At 37.7% G+C, this 19162-nt stretch overlaps 1 protein-coding gene across 1 annotated transcript in view; it reads left to right on the plus strand.

Annotated features, from left to right (window-relative positions):
* Positions 1-19162, plus strand: part of EYS (eyes shut homolog) — a 1239289-nt gene that overhangs the window by 843307 nt on the left and 376820 nt on the right. Inside the window, 2 exon segments of the mRNA XM_070419099.1 lie at positions 1721-1729; positions 18747-18961. Of these exon segments, the coding sequence (XP_070275200.1) occupies positions 1721-1729; positions 18747-18961 (224 nt within the window).

A 19162-nucleotide genomic window follows, 5' to 3' on the forward strand; every position in this document is an offset into this window, starting at 1 on the left:
ATGGAGGCTATGATATGCAAGACCTGCTGACTGCAAGCTAGAGAACTAGAAAAGCCAATTTTTTAATTCATCCAAGTCCCAAGGCCTGAGGACTAGGGTGGGGGGAGCAAGAGAGGAGCAGGAGGGCTGCTGGTATAAGTTGAGGAGTCTGAAGGCCTGAATCTGGAGCTTCAATGTCCAATTGAGGAGAAGATGGATGTCACCGATCAAGAAGAAAGACAGAATTTTCTCCTTCTCTACCTTTTTGTATTATTAGGTCCTCAATGGATTGGATGAAGCAGGCCACATTGGTTTGGGTAGACGTCTTTACCAGTCTTCTGATTCGAATGCTAGTCTCTTCTGGAACCACCCTGTCTTAGTTCATTCAGGCTGTTATAAACAGTTACCACAGACTGTGTAGTTTATAAACAACAGACATGTATTTCTCACAGTTTTGAAGGCTAGGCATGTTAGGATCCTGCATGAGCTGATTCAGTGTTTGATTGGTAAGGGCTTTCTGGTTCATAGATGGCTGTCTTTTTGCTGTGTCCTCACCAATGGAAGGGTAGGGAACTTTGTTGGGCCTCTTTGGTAAAGGTGATAATGCCATTTATTCAGGCTCTACCCTCATGACCTAGTCACCTCCCAAAGGGCCCTGCTCCTAATACCATCACCTTGGATTTAGCATATGAATTTTGGAGGAACACAGCATTGAGACCATAGTATGCTAGTAGTCTGGATACTTGTTAGAGGAGGAAGTTAAGTGAGAAAGTATACATTTTTATAATAATTTGTATAATGGACAAAGCTACTACCAAAGATACCTAATTGCTATTTTTCTATACATTAGGAAATTTTATGACATATACATAGATACACACACACACACACATACATAGACACACAAATTTAAATACACATGCACATATATGTATACACATACACAAACAGTTTAGCTATACACATTTATCTATTAAAATAGTATGATTAAATTAACTTTTTAATAGATGAGACAATGTTCTTTAAGGTGGAATAGCAATTACTCCTTTTTCACTATATAAATGGGGATGTTTATTTAATCCAATTAGAAATAAATCAAAATGCCATGGGTAGTTTTTAAAAAGCACAGATAATCAAAAAGAATATTGTACAACATAAATTTGCATCACAAATGTTTTGCTACCAGTAACTCATATGTACAATGAATTTTGTTTACCAGTTGAATAGAAATATTAGTAAAAATTAATTTTAAAGAGAAAATGAGACAGGGGGAGGAAAAAAAGTTGATGAAAATAGATAAACTGGGTAAACATCAAGTTAATTAAAGTTTCTTGAGACTGTGAACATCTAATCATTTCAGGAATTCGTTTATGTATGTGTGCGCTAGATTTTAAGTTTTGTTGTTTTTTTGCAAGCGTGAGGCTCATTTTTTCTCCTAAGTTTTACACCTTTTTTTGTGGGTTTTTTTTGTTAATCCTTGCCTGATGACATTTTTTCCATTGATTTTTAGAGAGAGTGGAAGGGAGGAGGAGACACAAAGAGAGAGAAACATGGATGTGAGAGAGACATCCACTGGTTGCCTTCCGCACACACCAGACCAGGGCCGGGGATTGAGCCTGCAATTGAGGTATGTGCCCTTGACCAGAAATGAACCTGCAGCCCTTCGTCCTAACCACAGAGAAAAACCGGCCGGGGCCTAAGTTTCACACCTTCTAGTCACAGCATAGTTCATGACCACTAGTTTCTTTCTGTCTCAACTACCTCTACTGAAATTGCTGTCATCGTGGTCAACAAGAACTTGTAAATATATTTCAAAACTTATTTCTGTCCATCTCTCCATAGCATTTCATATTCCCATGTGTTCACAACACTTTATACCTGATTTTCTACTAATCCTCTCCAAGTTTGACTCTTGCCTTTACACTATTTCTTTTGCTTGGTTAAGTCATCATTAATACCAATATTCCTTAAGTCAAATAGTTCCCAAAACTTTGCCCTTACCCCTGTTTTCTTATACTTCCTATATATAATTTCATACATTCCCTTATTTCAATCAGTTCTCTAAGGTCATTTCCTCAAAGGCAGGTATTGACAGCTATGTCAGTCTGGGTACAAACAGGAAATAGATGCACAACGCATTAAAACAATTCAAGCGGGATTTATTTACCAGGTGGCAATAATACAGGGACTGATGAGGTGTGGGAGAACCACAAGGGATAGTTCATAAATCCCAGAGGGATAGTTCATAAACCCCAGAAAAACAGCTTGGGATGCAGCCTGCTTGTTGTGACCTCAGAGAGAGGGCTCCACAGGAATAAATATTATCCTAACTTCAGTCTCCTGCTTCCCTCCCAACTCCAGGTAGAAATCCTCATTGGGTCAACTAAGCCAAAACCCAGAGGCCATAGGAGCCCTGCTGATGTAGTCAGATTGGTCAGATTCCTGGACATACACCACAGTGGGGCAACCTAGATGAGGAAACTGAAATATCTGGAACAGTGATGTAGACTGCATACAGTATGTGCCTTTCTGTTTTATTGCTACTTTTTTTTTGTTTGCTTGTTTGCTTTTTAATCCTCTCCCAAGGATATGTTTTTATTGATTTTTAGAGAAAGAGGAAGGGGGGGCGGGCATTGACGTGAGAGAGAAACATCGATTGGTTGCCTCCCATACAGGCGACGACCAGGGATCAAACCTGCAAACTAGGTATGTGCACTGACCTGAAATTGAACCTTCAACCTTTTGGTGTATTAGGACAATGCTCCAACCAACTAAGCCACGGGATCAGGGCTATATTGCTACTTTTTAACTACAGACACCAAATACACACATTGTTTTCCAAACAAATGTATCCTGTGAAATGTCATAAATCTCTTAAAATAATGAGATAGTACTTTGAAAGCATGGGCTCAGTGATGCAAAAAGGAATGATATGGAAAAGGCCAAATCGTTGTTCAGTCAGGGTCTTCTGGGAGCAGAACCATGGTCAGTCACCAATTTCTAAATTCTGGCTTTCTTGACCCAGATCCCCAAGAAAACAGAATCTGAACTAAAAGTTTATGTGGAGCCCGGCTACCGTGGCTCAGTATTTGAGCATCAACCTATGAACCAGGAGGTCATGGTTCGATTCCCCATCAGGCTACATGCCCAGGTTGTGGGCTTGATCCCCAGTAGGGGGTGTGCAGGAGGCAGCCAATCAATGATTCTCCCTCATCATTGATGTTTCTAACTCCCTCTCCCTTCCTCTCTGAAATCAACAAAATTATTAAAAAATAAAAGTTTATGTGGAGTACAATCCCCACAATGAGGAGTAGGGGAGTAAAGCAGAGAAGAATGAGGGTAAATAGGAAGGGGTGTATCACTGAAGGGACCACAACTTCATATGCTCAGCCATGCGGGACATCTTCAAAGGCATCCCATCAGAACAGTCGTTGGGGCAGAAAGGTGGTGAATTTATCCAGTGGCCCCTCTCTGCCTCCAACCCCTACTGGGTAAAGTCCGTGCCCTTGGGAATAACCCCCTTACACTTGTAAGTTGCCTCAGTCAGGTTTGAAGGAAGCCAGAATTCAGGGGTTCAGGGCTCAGGTGCAGTGGTTCCTCTAGAGTAGATGGTTTCATGTGAGGGATCATTTGGTGCAGACATGATGCTTCTTTAATGACATGAAAGTTGAAAAAACACTGGTACTCGCCAGGATGTCAGAAGTCCTAAGAAAATACTTAGGACTGGGTAATTATTACGACCATGGCTGTGGTGTGACCAGTGACCTGAGACCTTAGCTGTGGTGATATGAATAGTGCAAGCATTTGTTAGCTGTTCTCATAAGAAAGCTGTTGTATAAAATACAATGCCTATTTATTACTTACAGCAGAATAAATTTGACTTTCAAACACTTATGTTTAACCCAGGGCATATCATTCCACTTTACATAAAACCTACCAGCACCTACAACAGTGTTTCTCAAGAGTTTTTGCTGCATGAAATTAAAGGCTGAAAAAAGTAAACAAGCATGGATATGTAGCAGAGTGTAGAGAAAATTTCATTAAAGCATTGTTTTATTTTAAGCCATGAAAATATTAATATGCTATTTAAATGATACATTACTAGACTTTAAGGAATATTGATGTTTCCAGAAACTACCCTATGTTTATATTATGGATTCCAATACTTAATAACACATAGTTAAGAGCATTGAGATATAGAATAAAGTTTAGGCTTCTCAACATGATAAATAAGGGCCTTTCTAATTAAGACCTTACATATTTATTCAACTATTTCACAAACGCTGAATATCAACACTGTCCAAGGCACTGAGTGAGCTCACAGAATACATTAAAGAGAGAAGAATTGGATAAAGTCCCTGAACATACAGTTTAAATGCTAGAGGAAATATACAAATAGATAAACTATTGCAGTATAAGGTGATAAGACTTCTATTAGAAGTACCGGGACTAAATGTATAGGATGTGTGTCTGAACTGGACTTGAGTGTCAGGCAAAGCTTCCTAGAAAAACCATCTTCTAAGTTAAGAATTAAAGATCAATCAAGGAAAGTACAACAAAGGAAAGGAGAACAAATTACTTGAAAGCTCAGAGATTAGAGATGAGATTTCTCAGGAGGCAGAACCCACTTGCCAATGGCTCTGAAAGCCATGGTAATCAGATTAAGCTTGATACTGAAAGCAATAGGATTCTCTGAATGTTCTGAGGAGGGGAGTAATGTGATCAGATTCACATTTTAACATGATCACCCTCACTGTATGAGACGAAGAAATAGACAGGATCAAGGCTGGGAGCAGGGGAACCAATGGATTGTTTCTGCAGTCACTAGGCAAGAAGTGGTGAGAGTAAAAAGCAGACTGAGTCCACAGATATCCCAAGGGGTTGAATAGATCCTGCTGATGAGTGGTTGTTTGGCCCCAGGAAAAAGGAATAAAAGGGATTATGCTTGGATTTTTCATTTGAATTTTGGCAATTGGGAGAGTCATTAGGAAAGAGAAATTTGGAGGATGGAAAGAGCGAGAGCCTGGGTGCCTGTGAGCTGTCCAAGGGGAGTTGCAGGGTTACATGTATGGCTGATCAGAAGCTCTAAGGAGAAATTGGGACTTTGCAACAAATTAGACAAAATGTTTATATAAGACACTATATTCAAAAGTTGGCATTTAAGAATATTCAAATTGTAATCTCATCACAATTTATATTGACTTCCTAATCCATTTTCCATAAATGTATAAAATTTCCTACTCTACCAATAAGGGAAATATCTTACACTTTTTAACATGCTGTTTCTTCGACCTAGGATAAAACCTTGCCACCTGGGAATCTCTTCTCTATTCTTTAGGATTTAGGTTAATTTACTTCTCTGTAAGCCTTCTTAAATGACTGATTCAGACTCAATGTCTCTCTTCTCTATGTTGTCATAGCACCATTTTCCACTCTGAATCTTATCCTAACTTAGTTCATTTGTCTATCAGTTTTACTCACCTTACCAAAGGTTCCTAATGTTCCCTGGCCAGATAACCCTTGCATACTCACTGCCTGGTACATAATAGACACAAAATGAATATTAATGGCGCAGATAAACACACTTTACCATTCCTGCCAAACATATTCATGGTAGTAGTTTTATAAATAGAATAATAAATGGAGTTGTACTACCTATATGCTTGCTTTCTTGAATAGAAGTAACAACTTCATGGTTTCTCTTGCATTGTGCCTCAGTATCGATGCCATACTATTCTCCTTTAAAGTGAGTTCCCCTTGGCATTCCTGAAAATACTTTAAAACCCTCAGTAAAATAAGATCATTGACATAGATTCAGATGAAACCCTACTTCATTACTGGTTGTTTCCCACTGCTGTACAATAATTCCCTGAAGTCCATTTATTCTCACCTTGAATGATCCTGGTAGTTCTCTGAAACATGATGTTAAGATGCATAGAGATTATAAAGTTGAGCCCTGATAAGGTTACTAAACATATTTATCTTTCTTGAGATAAGCTGGAAGATTATAATGACTATCTTAAGAAATCACTTTTGAATGCATAGGAAGTGATGGTGCATAGACTGTTTCTGCTGTTTTGAGGAAATGCTAGTTAAAGCCAAGCAATTGCCCAGCTTCATACAGACAAACCATTAATAGATGTTCACATCAGACAAGGCTAAATCCGTTTCTTCAGGAATATAATATCGAGTGTTTAAGAACAAGATAAGATAGACAATGCTTTAATATCCGTGCCTATCCTTTGCTTCAGCACCTTTTGATCTACTTATTTTGTTAAGTCATCTTGTGTATTTTTGAAAAAGATTAATCTACAAAAATAACGTTCTTTTCTATCCCAAGGTTTGTATAAAAGAAAAATGGTATGACAAACATTTCTAAAGTTAATGAAAGGTTTATCTCCTTTTGGATGTTTTCTTAGAACTTAAATGGAAATAGATTTAGGATGCTGAGTGCCTAAACTTGTTCTTTGTAATACAATAGAATTTTGAGTAATGATTTTACTTTTGGATTTGAACTCAGTTTTTTTGTGTGCATACTTTTCTAAGAGTTCAAAAACTAATTTATCAGGTTCTCCACAGTAGTCAGAAACCAATGACTGCCTTTTAATGTAAGCTATCATGTTTTGAAAGTAAAACTATTGAGTCTAACATTTTTCTTTAACCTTCTGAATTTTGAAATGAACATCTTTTCCATCATCGCCTTAGCTATTTGTGACTCTATTGTATTAGGCCTAATCGGTTAAAATAAATCTCTTAAATCATTCCCCTGATGCAATAGGCATTTGTAATAACTGTACTGCTTTCTCTTTAGAGAAATGATTATGGCCCCTTGGCCACGTTGCCTGCAGTTCTCTTGGCTGCCCTTGGGTGAATGATAATATCGTGGGTTGTGATTTCATGACCTGACTGAACAAGAATATAATAACATGGATCAATGTTTATATGCAGAAGACATATTTTTACTGACTTCTCATGCAAAGTGATGATATAAATTCATGTGCTCACGTTTCTTCTCTCCCAAATTGCCAAAGAAATATTGTTTTTAGGTAAAAAAAAAAAAAAAACAAAAAAAAAACAGTTCTGGAAAAAGGGGATAGGTACTACTAGGAATGTTTTAAGCTTTCATCCAGTTAGACCAAGATTAAGAGAATTTTCCCCAGCATGACATTTATATCCTCCATGTCATTAAATGGTACCGTTCATTCAGTTATCCAAACCCCAAATTGGAGATTCACCTGTGCTTTTCTCTTTTTCTCCCTGGGTTAGATATTTTCTGCTTCACTTCCAGATCTACCCTCTATCTCTTCCCACCTTGCCTGGTACCTTGGGAGGTTGATTTCTATGAGCTACAGCTACTCAGTCCTGCCTTGCCCCCTGACTTCCAGCCATGTTTGGCCAATAGAGTGGCAGGGCATTGAAAGTATAGAAAGAGAAAGAGATCACGTTCATATATTCTCCATTCTCTCTCAGATGGATGTAAGTGCGGTGGCTGCATTCCTCTCTCCAAGACTACAGCTCCCCTCAGGTGGTCTTTGCGGGAAGCCACTGCTTTGCCAATACTGTCAGTGCACCAAAGAACATGGAAGGCCAATGGACCTTGGGCGTTAGCAGGGCTGACACTAAGCACCTGATTGTTGAGATAGTGGTGGCTCAAGACAATTTCCTAACCTGATAATCCTTTTACTGTTTGCCAAACTTTACCTTTGATATGCCTGTATACATTGCTAAAGGGCAAATGTGTACTCAAGTAAATAAATAGTGGGCCAGACCAGAAGTCAGTGTATCTCTTCAAGAAACCCCACCGTGAAGGTCACAGCAGTCATTCTCCTATACCTACATTCTTGCCCACAGCACAGAAAGTATTTCATTTACTTTCCCATCCAGTGTCTGTTCCTTCTCTTATTGATTCTCTTAAACTTTTACAACTTGAAAATAGTATTTTCATTAACCTCATTTCAGTTACCCTTTCTGAATGTTCATGTGTTTCCTGACAGCCCCTGACTGATACACAGATCATATATGAAATTTATTACAACGTCCTTTCAGAAACTAAATGTTGTGAAACTAAATGTTAAATTAATATTTGTTAAGTAGAGATCCAGATATTGGAGGATGAACTGTGGTTCAAAAAAGACAACAATGCAATTGAAGTAGAGAAGGTTGTTACTCACAGGTCCTGAAAGAAGTACAAGGTGAGCCTCGAGGGCCATGCAGAGAGGCCAGGGTGGGTGCTGGCTGAGGGAGAAGCATGATCAGAGGCACATGCTTTTATTAGGGTACCTGTGGGAAGTGCTTTGGAAGGGGGTCACTGGGCTAAGTCCAAATTGGTTAATTCAAACCTGAAAGAGCATGGTTTCGGTAAACTTCATGGGGGTCTCTCTAAGGGGACACAAAGGAAAGGCACTGAGAGGTGGGGGAGACTGCTTACCACAAAGGCAGTTGGGGAGTCACATCAGGAACCTAAAACATTTACTTGTGACTCTGGAGTGCTATGTAGGGCATGCACTTATGGGAGAGGCTAGCATCAGCTCATGGACCCTTCAGCCACTTGGCCACATAAAATAAATGCTGAGGTAGAAAGTACAGAGTACTTTAGCTAAACTCTCAACACCAAATTTTCAAATCTCTTCACTTCTCTACATTCTCAATAATATTTTCTTAGTTCGAGTCCCAATCTGATTCTTTTTCTTCCTATAATACCTCAACTGGCTCCAGCTACTTCTTCCTTACAAACCATTCTCCACACTAAAACCAGAGTGGTAGATCAAAAACAAACTGGCTTATTTATTTCCTGCTTCAAAGTCTCTGATGACTTCATGTTACCTTAAAGTGTCCAACACGTCTCCCCATTAGCCAGCCCTGCCTGTATCCCAAGACTCACCTATTGACATGCACATGCACACATAGACTCCGCAGGCTCCTCCCTGCCAAACCACTTGCAGTTCCCTATGCACGTTGTCTTTAAACAGCCACCGTCCTCTGACAGCCTTCTGAGTGCTCTTCTGAACACTACAGACATGTTGGCCCAGCCTTCTATAGCCAACTCCTTCTGGTCTTTTAAGACTCAACTCTAAAGCCCTTGGGGAAGCCTCTTATGATTGCTTTTCTTCCATTACCTTTCTGTAGCATCTGTCCACAACCCTGTGATGGGTATGTCCCCTCTTCTCCCCTGTCAGGAGTGTAAACTTGCTGAAAAGTTTTAGTCAAGGTTCAAACTATATGGATTCAAATCCATTTCCACCAATGTATTCCCCATGTACCTTGAGTAAGTTTATTAAGTGTGTATCTCTATTTTCTTCTCTGTAAATCTAGGAAAATAAAAATAGTCCTGTTTTCTTATTCTTGTGAGAATTAAATTATTTTAGTATGTTCAGAACATTTGGAGCAGAGCTAGTTTACAGTTAGCACTTGATGTATTATGCGGTTTTATAATTGCTCTTTTTTTTTCTTAACTTCACAAGGCAGAAAGCTCATTAAAAAAAAGGACCTAGGTTCCACTGATCACCACATAGTCTTTATTAGTGAGTTCCTGGTACATAGATAGAATTTCATAAGTCCTTTTAGATTAAATGAATTCTAGATTGATTTACATACCTTCTCTTTTCAGCGTCTTTATTTTTAAAATCCGGGCTGGAAATTTCTATGTCTAGATTCCATGAAAATGTTCTTTTTGTGAAATAAATACTCTGGGGTTCCTAGGATCTGAGAAAGTTTTTCTCTCCTTGTAAGACTAGAAGACAATTTGCATTTGCTTTTGTCACCACACATGTTCTTATGACTGAGGTTAAGCATGCATCTTTAATCATGACACCTTGATGGTTGAAATATTTTTCTCTAATTGTATGTACTTTCCATTTAATAAGTAATCACACATTATAATACTGGCTGATATTTTAGAATATTATTTTTCCTATATGTTTTATGTTAATTTGGCAGTATTCTAGGGTAGTTTTTCTCCATAATGGAGGGAATAGCTTAAATTTAACAATAGAATAAATGTTCCCATTTGACATAAATCACTTACTAAAAATGTGCATATTTATAAATGTTTTACTCTCTGTAGTAGAAAGTTACTCAAACCAATGATTTATAAATGTAGCTATTAAGTAAAAATATGCTTAGTAAAAAAAATACTGTTTTTATAAATGTCATTTTAAATTTATTTTGCTATAAAATATCTAAATAATAGCATTAAAATATGAATTTGTAGCTTTTATTAAGGGTTCATGATATAGAATTCAGTTGTCTTAATGATTATTACATTTTATATTTTAAAATAGCTTTCTTTTTATGCTGTATCACAGAAATATATATGTATATTTGAAAACTTATAAAATAAAACAATATATCTTCAGCAATGACTATTATCAGAACTATATGAAGTACTGATTAAGTAAGTAAATTAATAAAGTTGCTTTAAGGTTTTAAGTCCTAAAAATTGAGATAATCATTAAAAAAAATGAAGTGTTGCCTGGCTGGTGTGGGTCAGTGGCTGAGAGTCGACCTATGAACCAGGAGGTCACAGTTCAATTCCATGCCAGGTTTGCAAACTTAATTCCCAGTAGGGGACATGCAGGAAGCAGCTAATCAATGATTCTCTTTCATCATTGATGTTTCTATTTCTCCATCTCCCTTTCTATGAAATCAATAAAAATATATTTGAAAAACAAAACAATGAAGTGTGGGAAAAGCAAGAACTAAAGTCAGAGATACTGAAAAGGGAATATAAACATAGAGCTGACAAGAGAAGCCATTTTATTAGTTTAAGAACAAAGGAAAACTAGAATTTGAGACATGGAAGACAAGGCAAGGAAAGAAATCCAGGATTTCTGATAGCTCCAGATTTGGCATATAGGCAGAAAGCAGTAATCCAACTCCCACCCAGCTTTTAACTGGAATCAATGCGGGGAGGTCTTGCATGTTCCCTGTGGTCAGGAACAACACTCAGGCCCAACACGTATGGTTCAGTTGTTGAGTGTAAACCTATGAACCAGGAGGTCATGGTTCAATTCCAGGTCAGACATATGCCCAGGTTGTGGGCTGGATCCCCAGTGTGGGGTGTGCAGGATTCTCTCTCATCATTGATGTCTCTATCTCTCTCTCCCTCTCCCTCCTGCTATGAAATCAATAAAAATATATATTTTTTGAAAAAAGAAGAAGAACAACCCTAGTCAGCTTGGCTCAAGGGATAGAGCGTTGGCCTATGGACTGAAGGGTCACTGGTTCAATTCGGGTCAAGGTCATATGCCTGGGTTGTGGGCTCAATCCCCAGTAGCGGGTGTGCAGGAGGCAGCCAATCAATGATTCTCTCTCATAATTGATGTTTCTCTCTCCCTCTCCCTCTCCCTTCCTCTCTGAAATCAATAAAAATATATTAAAAGAAAAAGAAGAACAGCTCTCTGTAGGGCTTGCATGAGAAGAGAGAATCAGATATTTCAAAAATATCTTCCCAAATACTGAGAGACAGTGGTTTGGAATACCCTCAGATACAAGTCCTGCCTAACATGCAGTGATGCTCTGAACATCAGTTATGTGAGAATACGTGTGGCATTAAGGAACCCTACCTATGAATATGTAACAGCTAAAGAACAGGAGATTGTGAAGATGAGAAATGTATTCCTTTAGTGAAAGAAATTTAGAAAATGTGAAAACAAAATCTATTAAAATCATACTATTATGTTAATAGTGAATTAATTTACTTGTCTTGAAATGTTCAGTCTTCTAGCCTTAATTGTTAGGATTTGATTCTTGCTCCATTGCATCATGTTATAGTTAAAAAAGAGGAGTAACTGGGGATAGTGTTTCTTCAGACTGATTTTTTCCATACATAATTGGTTGTATTGATATCTAATTCTCATTTTGAGCAGCAAATGAGAATTTTTACATGTATTAACAATAATTTTACCTATTTTATCTTGACTCTAACCATGCTAACTAAGTGCATTTCAAATCACAAACATTTTTCTGTGTTGTTTTGCTCTCAGATAAAGTTCACTATGGGTAATTATTTCCAAAGTTGTTAAACCAAACTAAAAACAGCATAAATTTTAGACCTAGTAGAGAATGATGTGGTGACATTGGAATGCTCATATCTTGCTGGTAAGAATGTAAAGTGGTGCAGCCTCTTTGGAAACTAGTTTGGCTGTTGTTCAAAATGTTAAACAAAGAGTGCATGACCCAGCAGTTCTACTCTAGGAATATACCCCAAAGAATTGAAAACATAACATCCAGACAAAAACTTGAACATGAATGTTCATAGTAACATTGTTTATAATAGCCAAAATCTAAAAACAGTTCAAAATGACCATGAACTAATAAACAGGTATATAAATTGTGATATATAACCCCAGTAATAAAAGGGGGGAAAGTTCTGTTGCATGAAAACGTTATGCTAAGTCACAAAGACCACATGTTATATGATTCCTTTCATATAAAATGTCCTAAGTTGACAAATCTATAGAGATAGAACGTAGGCTGAGGCTATGGAGTGACTGCTAATGAGCACGGGGTTACTTTTTTGGGATGACAAATATAAAATTAGGTTGTGGTAATGGTTGCATAACTCTGGATCTACTAAAAATTATTGCATCTTGCACCTTTAATAGGTGTGCTCTTTGTCTGTAAATTATATCTCAACATAGCTATTAAAATGAATCTATGATCCAGATAATAGGGAAAAAAATCTGAAACAGCTTAAATATATTAATTCCAAACTGATAGAATCAGTGATATATAACAAACCATATAACACTCTGCAGCTTTTAAAAGGAAAATGAAGACTATACTTACTATAGTGCAACCTGCTAAGAATTATTTTTAGAGGAAAAAATAAAGAGTAAAATAGCATATTCTAGTAGATGAAAATGTGAAGTAGAATGGTGTATGTGTGTTTATACTATTCTCATCTTTATAGAAAAGGGTATTTATATATACTACTAGAGGTCAGATACACAAAATTCATGCAAGAGTAGGCCTTCCTTCCCCCCGGCTGTTGGCATCGACTTCCCTCTGGCACCTGGGACTCAGGCTTCCCTTATAGTTCCAGCTTCATCCAGAAGTCATCTGGAAGGATGTGCAGTCTAATTAGCATATTACGCTTTTATTATTATAGATTTGTACATCAAATATATGTCTTCTATTGCCTAGGTTATAACACATTTACTTATGTGCTTTAAAAAAAATCTAATTAACAGTGATTTGGGAAACTGTTTTCCCCTTCGCTATTCATAGCTACAAACTCAAGATTCGTTTTGGTCAGTTTGTTTTTTTTAATACTTTAAAATAATTCTAAAAATTCTCCTTCTCTGCTGTGAAGAAGGTTTTCTAGGATTCACACTTGTGAGTGAGCCCCTTCCTCCTTCTAAGACATTAAGGCCAGACAGATGTATGCTGACAATAGCAAAATCCCTCAGGCTGAAGCAATGCAAACTGCTTGCTACCTGCTACCCAAGGGATTCTATAGGACCCCCTAAAGAGCAAGAGTAGCAGGAATGACACAATGAGTGCCTTTCTTGTTCCACCTAGACCTTCCTAAGATGATTAGAATGCAGTCTTTTTAAAATGTCTATCTCTAAAGATCAGGCTTGATTTTGAATAAAATTAGCATAATTAGCAATTATTAATTCATTCAGTTATTGAGATCTTATTAACTGTTATAACAGTGCATGGTTCATCACTATATTCTTATCCACAGTTTCCCAAGAGGCAATCAAACAGATTCTTGTATTTAGATAAGAAAGGCAAAGAAGTTCAATGTTTGCAATATTGTTTATTTAAAAAACAATTTCTGAAAACTCTGATTTTTGCTTTGTTTCCAAACATTCAAACATTCATTATTTTAGAATGAAAAAGAATTATAACTTTAATATTCCTTTTACATTGCTAACTGTATCAATATGGCCATCATCTAGTTGTGTTTAATAAATATTAACTTGATATTTTTAACTTTTCATGAAAAAAAGTTACAATTTTTAACAACCATAGCAAAATTGTCTTTAAAATGTATAATAAATTGAATAAATTCTATTTCAATCTAAATTATATAATTAGTAAATTTATTACATAATTAAGAATATATCAGATATAAAATTTGATCCTAATAATATAGAATGTTTTTAAAATTTGATTAATGATCTTAATGTTTTAATTGATGACTCAATTGATAGCAATTATTTTTTCAGGTGAAACATAGCACCTCCCTCCCCTCTCCAGCAGTTACAGTAGGAGAAAGAAGTAGTGCCATTTAACTCAGTCTAATAGATTCCCAAGAATAACATGATTGACTGCAGTTTATGTCGTCCATGGCAAGAGATGAAATGGTGAAATCATTCAGAAACACTAAACTTAAAAATTAAATTAGAATATGAAATACTGAGTAATAAATCCATGTAATTCAAATTAGCATTGCCACTTCACTTGACAGAAGTTACCTTAAAGAGACAGACTTATATAATGAGTAAAAATGGGGAGAACTGTGCTAATCTAATACAAAGAAATCAGAGAAAGTTGATTATAAGATTGCATCAAAATTTTTAGAATTTACATTATTTAAAAAACTAAAAGCAATATCATGGAGTTATGAAATTGACCCCAAAAAGAACTGAATCATATTTACTTATTTTTTTGTTAATGGTGCTATATATTGCATGTTTACAAAAATGATTCAAGTTATTTTTAAGATATTTCTTAGTCTACTTAAAGTCAAGCATTGTTAGGGATAAAAATGAAGAAAAGAGCAGAAGTGATCCATCTGTCATTCATGGAAATTGCAGTCAGAGGAAAGAGAAGTGAGTCAGACTTAAAAAAAAAATCACAAAAATAAAAATATGGTTATAGCTTGTGATAAACACCATCAAGAAGAGTTCAGGTTGTAAAAGGATTGTAAACAAAAAGAACTGACTAGCACATTAACACTATTTTTAGTAAACATTTTTATGTTTTCTATTTCACTTTAGTTTTTTTATTCCAATGAGGTGATATACATATACATAGTAAGCACAAAAATAGCTTTCTAATATAAGTCAGAAAATATCTTTGAACTCACTTTTTTTGACAACATTTTATCTTTTTGACAATGTTTTGGGAGGCAAAATTATGATCTCACACTGACTTTGCTTTTCCCAATGTTTTATTTAACACGGGTTCACTTCAGGAATTATAATTTACAAACCAATAGTATACAAGATAATGTCTCTTAAACAGCAACCATATATATATATATATATATATATATATATATATATATATATATATACTAGAGGCCTGGTGCACAAAAATTTGTGCACTGGGGGGGGGTGTCCCTCAGCCCTGCCTGTGCCCTCTTGCAGTCTGGGACCCCTCGGGAGATAACAACCTGCTGGCTTAGGCCTGCTCCCGGGTGGCAGAGGGCAGGCCCAATCCCTAGGTGCAGCCCCTGGTCGGGCTCAGAGCAGGGCTGATTGGGGAGTTGGGGCACCGCCCCCTGTCACACTCAAGGCAGGGTCAATGGGGAGGTTGTGGCGCCATCCCCTGTGATGCACAGAGCAGGGCCAATCAGGGGGTTGGGGCGCTGCCCCCTGTCACGCACAGAGCAGGGCCTGTGGGGGGGGGGACAGGTTGGGACGCTGCACCCTGTCACACACAGAGCCACAGGGCGATCAGGGGGTTTGGGCGCTGCCCCCTGTCATGCTGATCCAGTGCCAGGAGGCCTCGCAGCTCCGCTGATCCCGGTGCTGGGAGGCATATTACCCTTTTACTATATAGGATAGAGGCCTGGGGGCCGGCTGGTTTGCCCTGAAGGGTGTCCTGGATCAGGGTGGGGATCCCCACTGGGGTGCCTGGCCAGTCTGGGTGAGGAGCTGAGGGCTGCTTTCAGGCTGGCAATTGACTGAAGCTCCCAACCACTCCTTTTTTTCTTTTTCTTTTCTTTTTTATTCTGGTCCAGCTTTAGCTCTGGCTCTAGCTCTGAGGCTTCCTGCTATAATCGAAACAATGTATAACTCTAGCTCTGAGATCCCCGCTGGCTGAAAGCTGGTTTCTGGGGTTTTGTTAACTTCTATATTTGCAACATAGTTTCTTAGAGTTGTAGCTCAGAGGCCGGCAAGTCAGGCGGGGAACGTTGGAGTCTGCAGTCCCTGGAGCAAGCAAGCCTCATGCTCGCTTCCAGCTGCCTGGCTGCCAGCTGCCATCTTGGCTGACAGTTAATTTGCATAAGGATATGCTGATTAGCCAATGGGAAGGGTAGCGGTCGTACACTAATTACCATGTTTCTCTTTTATTAGTGTAGATATATATATATATATATATATATATATATATATATATACACAATTTTATTACTTTATTGTACTTCACAGATGTTGATTCTTCCACAAATTGAAGGCAAGACCCTTCACCAACCAAATTATTACAACTCACTTTATTATGATACTCAGTTTATTGCGGTGATCTGATACCTAACTCACAATAGCTCTGAGCCATGACTGTACTCTAAAACAATGAGAGATTAATTATACTATTGTTCCAGCCAAGGAGAGAAAAAAGAAATTGAGTTTATATATAGTTGAGGTATATCTTTATGCAAGTTGTACTCAGAAGACAACTCAGCCTGGCCAACCAAGAGCTGATGTCCACGGGCCAGTGCCAAAGTGAAAGTCCCTGTTGCTAGAGCACTTTGCTAGGGAATAACAGCGCTAGTGTGGACAGGCAGGATGTTCTTTGTAGAACCACTGCCTGGCTTTCCCCACTGCCAGCAAGGGTCCCCTTGACCTCAGTGGGAGCTAAAGTCCCAAAGGTCTTCACAGAGCTCTTCAGATCAGTCAAGGGTAGCCCTGCCCAGGCCGAACACTCCAGAATAGTCTTCACAAATTACAGGCATTTATTGTCTAAATGTACTCTTGTCACATGTTTTATTTCATAAGGCCCCACGGATGCCCCTCAGCAGCCGAGCTAGTGAGTACTTATCAGTGACAACAGCTTAGAGGATAACATCCTGACATAGACTCCTTCACTTTTCTAGCAAAACAACTTCACTCTTTAAAACAACTTGATTCCTAGGTCAAAACAACTTCGCTCTCAGAAGCAACTTCATGTCTTGTCAAAAACAAAAAAGAAAAAAAAAGTGGATTGGAAATAAAACTCATGGACACAGACAATAGTGTGGTGAAGGCCTCAAGGCAGATGGGGTTGCGGAGTGGAGGGGTTCAGTGGGGAAAAAGGGGACATCTGTGATGCTTTCAACAATAAAGATAATTCTTTTTTTTACTTTTAATTTCTTTAATTTCTTTATTGATTACAGTATTACATATATGTCCTTCCCCCCCTATTGCCCTCCCCCCCCACTCATGCCCTCACCCCGCTGTTGTCAGTGTCCATTGGTTAGGCTTATATCCATGCATACAAGTCCTTTGGTTGATCTCTCCCCCTCACCCCCACCCTCCACTACCTTCCCTCTGAGGTTTGACGTTCTGATCAATGATTCTCTGTCTCTGGATCTGTTTTTATTACTTTAAAAAATTTACACAATAGATATCATACAAAATAAAAATATACTCAGTTAAATTTTGACTATGTTGCAGCAAGATTTTTCATATTAACAAGGTAATTTGATTAATGATTATGTTAATTGAATTTTTAAAAAGCACTGCTTCCCAAACAGTATGTAGCACTCTGGAGTACACTGCAGACATTAATTTAATAAGTATTTATAAAGTGTTTACTGTGAATAAGGAATTCTGACAAAATAAGGAATCTGTGTGTGGGGAAGGTGGAGAAACAATGGCCAGTGTACAACCGAGCAGGAGTGGCTGTGGATAAAATAATAAGTCTACTACAAGCAGGAGAGAAATATCTGAGCATCGGTACAATGACATGTTATGGAACTTTAGAGATGACAGAAACATCAATTTCATCTTCGTGGGCCAGGAGCCACCAGGAAGGCTATGATGAGGAAACAATTTAGATCTTGTCTTAACACATTAGGTCAGGAGAGGAACAATGATGCATAGAAAGTGACATGAAAAAATTTCCAAATTTGGAAAGCTCAGGGTCTTTTTTAATAGGAATCTCATTAGGCTTGAGAGAAGTTAAGTTCCTTATGAGAAATCATGATAAAATAGGCTGAGAAGTAGAGAGGAATTTGATTATCACGAGGCTATGAAAGCAAACATAAAGAAATTCAAGGTGATTCAAAGGGAATTGTTTTTGGTTATTATTTATTAAGAAAGAAAAATTAGACTGATAATATAATTTGTGAAAGATTGTTAAGGAATCATTTGTAGGCATTTCTAATACCTCCTGGATACCTGCTACAAATGAATGGAAATCACTTTGAGAAATACATATTTCTAGCTCTCAACCTAGAAATAACTGAAGTTCAAGCAGTGTTATCATGAAAATGTAACATGGACTAACTTCTTGATCTTATGCTCATGACGTTTAGAATAGCCAAGGTAGAACTGTGTAATTCCTTTACACAAAAATGACTCTTACGCTTATGGCAGCTAATATATCCAGGTTTCTTACTACTTTAAAGAAATTAATTTAGCTTCTCAGAACCACATAAATCGACAATTCACCCAGGTTCACATTCTGTGGCTCAGACATTTTCAACATTTAAAAACTCCATGATTATAAAACAAATATAGTAATTCTTTTTGCTTTCATTTAAACCTTAGATGAATGGGGGGGCGGGGTTCTTCTCTTATTTTAAACAAAAGTTTCTGTCATTTCTACTTAAGTTTCTGGTACTTTTAGTTATACTGTGTTTTCTGATCTGCTTATAAATCTAGATCTGCAACATCCTCCTTTACGGCTCCTTCTGGTGGGACAGAAGGGGTGGACTCCATGGGGACTTCCCTCAGCCCCTCTCCTGCGGTGCCACCGGTGTGCCAGGAGGATGTGTGCCACAATGGAGGCACTTGCCATCCCATCTTCCTCTCAAGGGGTGCATTCTCATTCCAGTGTGACTGTCCACTACATTTCACTGGCCCTTTCTGCGAACAAGGTAATCAATCTTCATTATCCTTCTGTATTTCTTTTTAAAAACTTCTCTAGAGAGAGGAAGAGAATGGAAACCTATTGTACACACAGTGATGGATAGGAGCTCAAACAAGAAACTTCTGTATAATTTTACTTCAAAATCAATTCTGAAAGAACATTTTCAGTTCGATAATGTAGAAGCCAAACCTGAGATATTTTTATTCAA

The sequence above is a fragment of the Myotis yumanensis genome, unplaced genomic scaffold, assembly GCF_028538775.1.
Source record: "Myotis yumanensis isolate MYYU_CA2020_CCGP unplaced genomic scaffold, mMyoYum1.0.hap1 SCAF_6, whole genome shotgun sequence".
Classification (NCBI taxonomy): Eukaryota; Metazoa; Chordata; class Mammalia; order Chiroptera; family Vespertilionidae; genus Myotis; species Myotis yumanensis.